Here is a 12,078-nt window from a genome sequence, read left to right on the forward strand (position 1 = left end):
GAAAAATGTCCTCTGTTCTTTACTCGCAAAGATAAATATAAAAAAAACAAAATGTGGGAAGCACTTGTGGCGAGGCTCCTTCCTCAAACACTTCTCCCTCGGGAAACCTTGCGGGAGCTTGTAGGCAGAAAAACACACCACCGCTGTTATGATTTCCTCCCGATAAGAACTATTCCCCGCTCGACAGCTTCACGTCAAACGCTTCTTTTTGATTCTCCAGAACGGTTTTGGGAAATAATTGAAACGGGTTTATTCCCCGTGTATGTGTTGAGGGTTCTTTAGGTTTATCGTGTGTGAAAGAAGAGAAACCCCGAACAGCCACAGTATGTTATCAGTTAATGACTTTATTTTTAAGTATAAACAGTCTGCCCAGTAGAACACATGTGAAATAATTGTTATTCAACGCCTTTTATCCTCAGTGCTGTGTTTTGCATTCCTCTGATCACCCCCTATGGCATATGCAATTTGATACAATATGCTGAGTAATAGAAAGTCTGCTCCGTAATTGGCCAAACAACCCAGTGGTGGTGCATTTAAAAGCCTCAAGCTTGGGGAAAATGAAAAGCGAGTGATTATTCCGGGGCCTGTGGTAAATGAACCTCATAACGAGCGGGGCGGAGTGCGAGACAATTGGGAACGCTCCGGTTTCAAAACAAAGCAGCGGAGGTCAGGCCTGTGGAGCCTTGAGTGGAAGGGGGGGGGAAAAACAGCACTCTTACGACACAAAGTAGACCTCGCTTTGGCATCGTAGTCTAGTTAGATGGTTTTGAGGCTGGAGGCGAATTTCTTAATGCTGCATAATCCTCTGCAGCGTCCTCGTATCCATATTCATAGTCTTATGCATATTCCCTTTCTCTGAATACGTTTTCCAGGGGCCTCTCAGTTTGCATGACCTCCTCATGACCCGTCCTCCGAGGCTCCAGAGGATGCGAGTTTACGGGGGAAAATGGCCGTGGAATGATTCGGCGGCGTGCAATCTGCCATCTGTGCCCGGGCGCAGTTATGCCAAGGTGAGAGAAAGGGGCTCGTCGAGACCAGCTGGGGGAGCCGGCAAACAATCCTCTTCGTCCTCCAGGAGAAAAGTGGCACGCCGGGAAGCCGTGTGCTGCTTTGAACTCGGCCTGGAGGGGTTTTGGGGGTCTGCTGGATGTTCTTTTGTTGCTCGATAACTGACTGGGATGTCTGGAGGTAGGTGCAGTTGTGTCTAAGTGTGTGAATGTCGACACGTACGTTCAGATTTCTTACGTTTTTGATTGCTTTAAAAAAGGTTGAATTGTATTTCGCATTACGTGTGTTTTTTGTATTTTTCCGTGATGTCTCACTCTTTTTATACAAACGAGGCAAAAATAAAAATTACGAGGTGAACAAATTAAAGACATTTTAACAACCTCCCTCCAGAATATGACATGAAAACCACATTCAAGGATCCCTTTAATATAATTTACTTTCATACAGATTCATTATAAAATCTGTACTACGGCTGTATTATCACATACTTCTCCCTCATTCTGTTCAGGAAGTCTGTTTGGAGAAATAGCTGAAACCACAATTGCCCCCCCCCCGTCTAGACCGCACACAGACGCATTTTTCACTTACACACATCCATGAATTCCCGCTCATTTTAATTTATGCAGATGTATCCATCGGCAAAGAGTGTGAATCGGTGCAACCACGAGACGTCGTTGAGCATAGAGTCATAAATGAGCACAAACAATGTTAGGCTGATGGGTCGAGCAGTATGCAAGATTAGCCGTGGACAGACGGACGGACACACACGCACATAATCTCCTTGCAGAGATAATAAACTTCCGTGGGACCTCTACCACTCAGATCAATATTAGATGTATCTTGTATTATGCATTCATCGATTCATTTCAATTCTGTTCACGTTAAGTTTTGACTCAAGGTTCTCAACGAGCACAGCGTCAGTCAGCAGTCGCTAGTTCTCCCCCCGGAGGAAGCATGGCAGTGAGAGCGATATTTACTTGCCACTCAAAGGTGAAACCCTGACGCAGCTCAGCGATTAAAAGCACAGAAGCTATTAATCTTTGTCCCGTCTGCCGCTCTCCAAACATTTGATAAATATACAGCAAACACAAGTCGATTTTGGACGTCGGCGTGCCTCTGAGACTCAACATTCAAATTTGTTGTGAGATTACTTCTCTGCAAAAACAAATCAATGGCAGTGGGGCAGAATAAGCTCCAGACTTATGCTTCCTGTTGTGTTGGCCTTTGCAATTGCAATCCTTTCATATTTATTCCCAAAGTCTAGAAATACAGAATTTGACTTCCCGTTGATGTAATACGAGGACACTAAACCCTCGTTGTCTTAATTAGAGTTAAGTGAAATGAAGCTGCCGAGGCCTGAAGCTTCGTTGCAAGATACTTTTGGGAAAACGGTTAATTAGCTATAATGTTGCATGTACTCAAAGAACCGAATCAGACTGCCCTCCAAAACATCAACTCTTTTTACAGTTGAAATTCAGGATTCTTAATCTCTGACGGCCAATTCTCCAACGTGAGATCAACACAGACGTCTGTGGAAGGTCTGAAGTGGTCTCACGACAACAGAACCTCGTACATTTTGTTGCTGTAATTGGTGAGCTTCAGATGCTTTCCCTGTTTTCAGTTGTTATGCTAGGCTACGCTAATTGTCTCCTGGCTCTACCCTGTTGAACACACGGAGACGTGAGAGTTGTATCAATCTTCTCCTCTAACTCCCGGCTACGAAGTGCATGCATTTCCTAAAATATTGAACTATTGCTTCATCATATTTGACAGCCACTCCCAAGCGTCTCTTTCTTCCTCACTGCCCTGTGTGAAGAGCCTCTTGGTCTTTTTCACTGGGTCATTTATTCCAATATAGTTCCAACAACTCACTGCGCTAAAGGCTTTTAACGTTGATTTATCGGGCTTGGTCTCGTTCTTTACACCTGGAATAGAGATCCGGATTACCTCTGTCCACGCAGTTGCACTTAAATGCTATTGTGAGTTGATTGGCTCATTTTGGGGTGTAATTAATCTCTATTAAAACCACATCCATCTCACTCCGTACCTGAACCCTCTCACTGCGCCTCAGAACACAAACCCTGGGGAATGTGCCTGAAGAGACGGTGAAAAATAAAGAGTTTAAAAGACAGAAAAACAATTCACTCGTGACACGTAGAGGTGATTCACAAGAGTAATGGCAGGCTGTGTTTTCTCTTTAACTGCATACCTGTCTGCTTCTAGCCTCTCCCTTTCTGAGCCCCGTCTCTCTCTGTCTCTGATAATCTGAGCTGGTCTTAAGCCTCCATCTAAATTGTACTCCCCCCCCCCCCCCCCCCCCCTCCGTCTGATTCCGTCCTCACTGCGAGGCCCGAGAAATCCTCAGCAGATGACTGAGACTGTTCGTCTGTCTCCGTGCTGCTGACAGACAACACGGCGTTCAACGTGAAAACAAGGCTATTTCGAGCAGAGATGGAATGCATGAATTTATAGACGGAGTGTGTGTGTGTTTGTGTGTGTGTGTGAGAACCTCACAGACATTTTTCTTTGCACTTGTTTGACATTGTTTTCCGAAACCTGTCAACACGGAATGCTTTGTTGAGAACAGCGTGGAGGGAAATGCGAGCGTTTTGTGCCTGTCGCGCTGCTTTTATCCTCGAGACGTTCACACACGCACGCTGCACACGGATACGCATCGGGAAATAAGTTCCTGTTGATCTGGATCGCACAGCAGCCATCTTACATTTAAATTTAACACACTAGTAGTTAAATTTAGCACGGTAGAGAGAACAACCAAGTATAAGTATACAAACGTACCGAATAGCTACATGAAATACCACTTTCTTGACCAAAGTTACTTTAACTTTCGACAAGTTAACACAAATTCAGAGATAATTCAATCAGGCGGAATACCACCATGAACAATAGTACTTAAGTTCAGTACTTGGTTAATTATGCACTTAGTTACGGTACATTCCACCTCAAACGTTGGCCTGTCTGACACTTTATGAATGCTGTTGCATGCTAAACTCTCATAAATTCATTTGGTGAGATCCCAAAATGACAGAACTGAGGTCAAACATGTTCAGCAACTGAATCTCCACTGATCCGATTAGTTTTTTAAGCAATTCCCTTTCTGGACATGATGCCGTGCCACTCCGCCTGACCTCGTGTAATCACGTCAGCTCCTCTCTCTCCACCATTCTGGACCGATAAGCTCGCGCTGTTTGCAGGCCTCTCCCCGTCCGTCACGCGAATCCAGGCCGGGAACACGGCTAAAACATGACTGACAGCGTGCAGCAAGAGTAGATGAAAAAATAAAAAAAATCCCGCGCGGGGTCAAGGCTAGCTTTGCGGAAAGAATAATCAATCACACCTCAGGTGTCCGGGAGATTAACAGCTGCCATTATTCATACTGGACTCCAGGTGCTCCGTGTTGACTGGAGGACTGGATAGCATCACCTCCACGGAGACAGCCCATAAAAGTTTTTAGCCATAATCAAGCGGCAAAATCGATTCAACAAAGTGCTGCTACTCGGAGAAGTGAAGGTGGGGGGGCTCAATTACCCAGCATGCCGAGGTCAGATGTGTAAAGGGGGAAACGCAAGGTCAAGCGTTGCATTATATCTTCTCCCTCACTCCTATCACTTCCAATTTACTAAATACAAGAGCGCTGTTCTTTCCTCCTCGAGCTCCGGAAGATAATCGACAATGAAATTAGGTGTCGGCGGGATGGGGGGGGTGTGGAGGATGTGACGGCTCGGGGCAGATGGGAGATAATCGCAGGACACAATAACTGGCAGCCAGGAGAATCTGCCCCCGGGGACCTTCTTCATGGTCGTAATGAGCGTAACCTTGTCTGGCTCGGTGAAGAAAGTCAAATACGTGCGCGCTAGCATTTACTTTGGGTACGTGGACGCCCGTAAATAAAAGCTCAATAACATCCCCGCTCTCTCACACTTAACGGAAGCTCAACTCCCCCCCACCCAGAGCAGTATTGACTCACACACACACACACATGGAAGGAGTGTACACCTCCCCAATCATGACAAATCATCCTTTTTCCACTGGCTGTCTCACCTCAGGGGCCTGTGACAACAGCGTCAGCCCAGATGAGGGAGAAGGCTCACCGGCGTGGAGTCATTGAACACGGCGACCTGCTTTGACTTTCATGTTACCGGCGCTGCTTTATTTCATTTTTGTCCCGCTGATTGAACAAAGTCTCTCAGATCATGACTTTAATCATCCCAGTTCATCTTCTTTTCTTTTTGTGTAAGGGGGGGGGGGGAGGGGGTAGCTGAACAGCCGGCAAATTGAAGCAGTTTAATCTCAAACTTTGTGTGACACTGAGTTTCAATGTTTTGACATGTATTGCTTTTTTTTTTATTCTTGCAATTGCAAATTCAGGATAACAGTAATCAGTCCTTCCTCTGCATTGCATTGTGGTCTACGGAGACCGTGTCTACGTGTGAGACATTGGTATCTTTGCCTGTGGGACTGTCCATCGCCGGAGCAGAGTGATGCATCTAAAGAGAATACTCAATGGGACTGATGCTCACCTTTGTGTGAGACATAGAGTGACCTAAAAGGAAAGCATATCCTCAACATTAATCTAAAAATCCAAACGTATATTTTCTGTATTGCAGGTCGTCACCAACAGCTGTTCTCTCTGCTGGATCTTCTGGCTCTCCACATTTTGAAAACCCTCTGATGGTAAGGTAGGTCAAATACAAACACACGTCTTAATCATAATCCCATTTTTACTTGCTCATTGACCTTTGGCATCGGAGATTGAAGCACTTGTTACCCCTCTGGCGTAACATACATACTGATGGCTTTAGTTATTCTTCTCCGTCAGTCTGTCGCAGCTCCCTGAGTGGGACGCCACAGTGCAACGGGACTCAATGAGCTGGGCGAGCGACAGCTGAGCTCAGAAGTTGTCAGCCAAGGTCAATCATGGCCTCGTTTGCCGTGAAGCCATTAGCTAATCCCGCTAATGGGCCTGTTCAGAGACTGTATCTGATTGGGAATTTGCTCTCAGAAGGCGTGCGACTCACACTGCAGCGCACTAATGTTAGCACAGGGGCTCGATCCAGGGGGATTGAACGAGGGGGAGGTGAGAAATATGGGGGGCCGAGGTGCGACAAATCACACGGAGCGCGGCGTCTCCGGTTCCCGGGAGCAGCGGCTGCATCCGCAATGAACGGGCGAGGCCGTGGTGGAGTTTAATACGGCTGTCCACACACCGGTTTTTATTCATCCCAGTGGGGACATTTGTTTTTATCGCCGGGGTCAGCAGAGCGAGGGTCCCCGAGGAGCTCGTGAGCCGGCATCCCTGGATTGGAAGACGACGAGTGTCTCGCCCTGCTTCCCAAGTGAACCGGGAGATTAACCGCAGACCCCCTGCATGTGAAACCGGCTCTCCCACTGAGCGACGTCCGGGGGTCAAAGAGCTGGAGAGCACACAAATGCAATGAGCTCAGCATGACATCCGTCCAGACCGGCACGCGTGTGTACAGAACGTCACATCTCACATCCTGTTGTCACATCCTTTCCACCGGGGTACGTTTGATTTGACAAACAGCCGCAAGTGGCGTCGGCAGGCTGTGCAAAATGTATTCATGAATGCCGAACGGCACATTAGCAGGGTTCACTTCAAATGAAAGAAGTACAGCAGGAAAGCCATTATACCAAATAATCTCCTGGATTTTTAAAATCCACGCATCCCTGTTATTTAGCAACGGGGAACAAAGGTCTGCACTTAATGCAGGCAGCGCTGCTTACACCGCCGTGTGCAAAGCCTCCACGACCTGCCTGCAGAAATGTGAATTACCACTCGAATGCCTCGGTAATGGAGAGGCGTACCCGAGGGCCAGTTCCTCAGAACTCAACAATACTCGCGGGTTATAATTTGCAATTTACGTCTCGCTCTTGTAATTGTGATTTTTATCGGGGGGGATTCAGCGTTGGGGGAAATGGTTAACGGTCCAGATAAGGAGGAAATTGCGTTCTGTCGTCGTCCCTTGATTTGTGCCGACGCCACCTGCAGAATACCGGATGCTCTCTTTCACAGCACAGCACAGCTGGAAGGTCACCTTGGAGCTGCAAAGACATTTTTGAAATTTAAAAAAAAAAATGCAAGCTATGCAGGTTAAATTGAATCATTTTGTTAAAGACCCATTTTCAATCAGAGACTAAGTACATAGGATAGGGGAGGATAAATCCGTGTGTGTGTGTGTGTGTGTGTGTGTGTGTCCCTTCCACACTTCTATTAATGAATGACAGCAAAGTTACTACAGGGCCCTCTTCTAGTTCAGCCCCTCCCTGTGGTCACAGCCCCCCCTGCTATTGGTGCTGTAATAATGATTGTGACAATGAAAAGCATTAATGGTAATGACCGCCATCGGTAAAAGTATAAATTAGGCTCTCGATACATTGCGGACGCTCTCCACTTCCCCTTTGGGTTAATGATACGTCTTGGAGTGTGGATTTATTCCACAATGGCCGCTGTAATCTCAGCTTTTAATGGGACTAAACCTGACTGAGGGAAAGACACGGGAGGTTCATCGGAGTCGAGTCCAGACACAAATGAATACATATCAAAGTAATATCCGATTCATGACAGAACACTAATGAGAGTCCCTTATGCTGCTCCGTTAAATGCTAGTAATAGCCACACGTTTTGTTTATTAAAGGTCAAGCGGCTGTTTTCAGTATTCCAGGCATAGCAGGAACATCACCTCCAGGGTGGAACTGTCTCTTCTCTCTCTCCAGCCTGAAGCCGGGTCTCATTTTAATTCCCTCTCTTCTCTGCAACATTTAAATTCTGACTCAACGTCCCGCCACCCTCGGGCCCGCTATCGACAAGGCAGAAAGAAAAAAACACAAGGGCGGTCTCCTCCTCCATCTTATTGCCCCCCCATCTCCGCGCACGCAAGCACCAACCAATTTGCCGGCCAACCCTCTCAGTGAGCTGCAATGGTTTCTGGACTGTCAGCGCTTTGAGTCTTAGAGACTCGCCGTGCGGAACGCGGCAGGGCGAGTCAGTAAAACAAATGATCCTTATGGGAAATTAAGGGGAAGGTGTAATTATGATACAATAATCAGTGTGAATGCACCTGCACCAAATGAAGGGAGTTTACTTTGTGACCTAACCATCAATATCCTACTCGAGCTTAATGGATAACACTTAATGAGCTCTGAAGAAAATCGTACTTGTATTTAACACCCGGCCCACATTTGGAAGGAGAGAAGAAGCAGCGTGTTTGGGCTGGGCTTGTTTATGTGGCCTGAGATCATAGGAGGCGAACAGAGGGGCTCGCTTATCACACCCGACAGAGACGCGTCCCCTCGGCCTCCGGCGTCTGTTTTCATCAAACCGAGTTGCACTGACACTACATGGCACGAAGTCAAACCGCGTCCTCTCGCTGGGTGAATTGGCGCGGGAGGGCCCAGCGAGATTAGAACGCATCCGAGGAATGCTAATTTCGCCCAGGAGTCTGCAAGACTGGAGATGTTGTGATTAAAGACTCAATTTCCCAGAGGTCAGCGCGGCGTGATCTACCTCTGACTGATGGAGTCCCTGCGACATGTGCACGCTCCTGGCGCAGCGGCCTGCGTCAACACCTGTTAACACGGAGTAGGGAAGCGGGTGAAATATCCCCGTCATGAATGCAGTTGGTTAAGTAGCTGTGTCATGCTTTCAAACTGCTTCTTCGTGGTTTGGTTTATGTAAGCTGGAAAAAAAAGTGGAGGGAGAGGCCTACAGCAGCTCCCGGCTATAAAGGGCCAAAGCCCTGAAATGCTGCCATCCAGCATTATCTTCACGGAGCAGGGAGCCTCTGCCGTGCATTATCCCAACACGAGTCTCAGAGGGAAAGGCTTTTTAGAGCAGCAGGTTCTCGTAATGCGATTGAGCTTCGCTGCGACGGCACCAACTGCCACTGACGGCGCTTTTCTCTGTTCGTTACAATCATCTGGTCATTTGAACAACCGACTCACAGCTAGAATAATACATATCTGTTTTTGAAGGGACGTTTTGTTATCCTCCAAATCGCATATACTTTTCGGGGTTTTTCCACAGCCTACCATTCATCTTTAGGTGGCTCCTCTGACGGCTCCTTGCAGGCAGCATGTGATTGGTATTCATTTCTGCTGCCGGGTTGCTGGCACGGAAACTTGCTCCAGATATGTAATCCATCACGGTGCCCGCTTCCTTGCCCTTGTTTTTCAGTCAGAGTTATTCAATCATCATGTGATGACGCGGATAAATTTTCTCTAATTCAGCGGTGCATTATATATATACGGAGCCCCAAAACGGACTAAAAGACAGTGTTGAAGCACAGTATAAATAAATCCGTAAATGCTACAGTATTTTTTGTCAACAATTTAGATTCAAATTTTCCTCAATCTCCGATGAGTTTAAATCTGTAAATAAGTAAAGTTATTGGTTTCTGCTCATGGCCTAAGGCCCCGCTGAAAAGCTGACCATGCAAATATAAATGTAAGATGTAAATGTGTAATATTAGAGTGTAACAAACAGAGCAGGCAGAAATGGTAAAATATTGGTTTCTGTGCTAAGAGGTCAAGACGGAGATAATTTCACTACATTGAGTCCAGTGTTTGAACAAGGATGTGTAATGTACAGTTTATTAGAAGCATTTACCGCAGGCCTTTTAAAAACTGTTGGTTGGCTCATGGGTCATAGTTTGGCCACCCCAGAGTTTGCCTGGCAAACATTAATATGCTAATACAAAATACATGAAGTGGAAGTTAAAAATTGTAAATTTGCAAGTCAAAAATAAACAGAAGTCAAATTTATTTATTACATCTACATATTAGAACCAGCTCTCATTTCTTACCCAGTGATTGGAGGTTAAGATACAAGAATAAAGCTTTACTCTCCTTTTTACATTACATTTTTATTATTTAATTAATGTCTGCAGGGAACAACCAGATTTCATGTGTCATGTTTGCCTACTGTTTGTTGTCAGACTTTGTTCGAAGTGTCCTTGAACGCACCACTAGTCAGCCCAACACGCCCATGAGACAGGCACACAGGTGATTTCACTCATATAGGTGATTAGTCAGGACTGTGTGGGTGTGGACGGAGTAATTAGCCTCTTTCTAACCCCCCTTTTGCACATGTTAAGGGCGGGAATAACATTACCGATCTTATTGGTCCATAGAGTCCTGAGGCCGCGCATAATCACCTAGCGAAGCTCCATCCACCGCCAATGTGAGCAGAGGTCCAATTAGCTGTGATGGACAGAATCGTATTTAACAAAAGGACATCAGGTATTTGACTACTAGCAGGAAGGTTGTAAACAATACTGATGATACTTGATCTCATTTTCATTATAGTATTCATTAATGGGAATTTAATCACTCCACATAAAGGGTTTAAAACTATTAGATAAAACTGGTTTTTAGCAACAACTTTACTGCAAATAAGTTGAAATGCACCGATCTTGCTGGATTTCAGAGAATACCCACACTTTGCAAGTGTGGGTATTTGCAAGTAGTCAAGTCAATAGCTGCCAGCGGAGCCCAGGTGCTCGTAACGACTGCGAGCCAGTTTATCAGAGCTCACCGGGACACGTTTGATTAATCACACAAACACTATGCACGGAACAGTCGAGCTCAGACACTTTGTTTTATTTAATTCCCACATAAAGCATAAAAAAACAAGAACATGCATACAGCATTAAAGTTACAATCCGATGACAGTGAACACAATAAGGAGCTGGGAGGAAGAATGCATCTAATCAACCGAAACCATTTAAAACCATTCTGTGTTTTTAAATAACTACATTTAATTAAATGTAGTTATTTAAAAACACAGAATGGTTTTAAATGGTTTCTGTCTAATAACTTTTTAAAAAAAGGAACCATTTGACATTTGGGAAATACACTTACTCGCTTTCTTGCTGAGAGCCAGCAGGTGATTAGCTTAGCCTAAAGCTAGCAGCAGCTAGTTAGCTTAGCGTAAAGACTGAAAACAGGGGGAAACGGCTAGCCTGGCTCTGTTAGCGCCTCAAACAGTATAGATAGTGAGCTTTAGAGCTCACTGAGCCAGTCTAGCTGTTTCAGTCTTTATGCTACGCTAACTAGCTGCTGGATATAGCTACATAGTTAGCATATAGACATGAGGTATCAATGTTTTCATATAACTAAGCAAGAAAGCAAAAAGGCTTATTTCTGGAACTATTTCATTTTGTCAAAAACGCTGATTCTATATTTCATATTTAATTATAATACATAAATATTCTGACCACATTTAGCAAGAACAATAGATTCCCTCCGTCACAGTGAGGGTACAGGAAATGTTAACCGTATGTGAAGGTGTAATGTTTGGACATGAATAATATAAATAATATGTATACTGGTTTGGAGCAGTAGACTGTGGTGAATTGTGGGAAACACTTCTGAATAATGCTGCATCTTAGATAAACAATTGCCAACATAACCCAAAGGCACTTAGTAACTTCCTTACCCCCAATCGGGTGTGTAGCTCACAAAAATAAATACTGTAAGAGTGAACAGGTGCATGTTCTTTTCTTTAAAAAAAAATCTGAGATGATTACCGTCTCTGTCCATGCACAGCAATTACATTGCTCTTTAAAGTTTGTTTCTCTCGGCTGCCTCGCTAATTGGCCACTCTCCCCCTCCCCGAGCACGTTAGCTGATTGGTGCTCCTGTGGTAACCAACTTGTAGTAGGCTCCATTCAGCGCCATGAGCTGGTCGTGCGTTCCTTTCTCAATCACGTAGCCCCTGGACATGACGGCGATGATGTCCGAGTTCTGAATGGTGGACAGGCGATGGGCGATGACGATGCACGTCCGGCCCTCCCTGGCTTTGTCCAGGGCGTCTTGCACCGTCTGTCGTGACGCAAACAACAAACGCGAAGCGGTGTTCAGTTCTCCCCACACAGAAGACACACGCGCCTCACAATTATAGCAATTTCACAATCACACGCTGATTCCCATCATTAGAATGTTCCAGTGCATCAGTGCGCCGCAGAGGCCTCTTTGCTCCTCAGCGTGGTTCAGCTGTTTGAGGTGGAAAAGCTACTGCATAGCCCCCCCCCC

The 12,078-nt window shown here is 45.6% G+C and overlaps 2 protein-coding genes across 5 annotated transcripts in view; one reads left to right on the forward strand and one right to left on the reverse strand.

The window, feature by feature from the left end:
- Nucleotides 1–12,078, forward strand: part of LOC116386056 (beta-1,3-galactosyltransferase 1-like) — an 83,925-nt gene that overhangs the window by 69,169 nt on the left and 2,678 nt on the right. For 3 of the 4 annotated variants that reach the window (XR_004212936.1, XR_004212935.1, XR_004212937.1), the window contains one exon: nt 873–5,705. The gene's annotated coding sequence lies outside the window, so the exon portion shown is untranslated. The remainder of the gene's footprint in view (nt 1–872; nt 5,706–12,078) is intronic. The other variant, XR_004212938.1, reaches the window with a different exon arrangement.
- Nucleotides 11,000–12,078, reverse strand: part of abcb11b (ATP-binding cassette, sub-family B (MDR/TAP), member 11b) — a 12,340-nt gene continuing 11,261 nt past the window's right edge. The window contains exon 29 of the mRNA XM_031852025.1: nt 11,000–11,868. Within this exon, the coding sequence (XP_031707885.1) occupies nt 11,668–11,868 (201 nt within the window). The 3' untranslated portion in view covers nt 11,000–11,667. The remainder of the gene's footprint in view (nt 11,869–12,078) is intronic.

This window comes from Anarrhichthys ocellatus, unplaced genomic scaffold, assembly GCF_004355925.1.
Source record: "Anarrhichthys ocellatus isolate YVR2014 unplaced genomic scaffold, GSC_Weel_1.0 scaffold12, whole genome shotgun sequence".
NCBI classification, from domain to species: Eukaryota; Metazoa; Chordata; class Actinopteri; order Perciformes; family Anarhichadidae; genus Anarrhichthys; species Anarrhichthys ocellatus.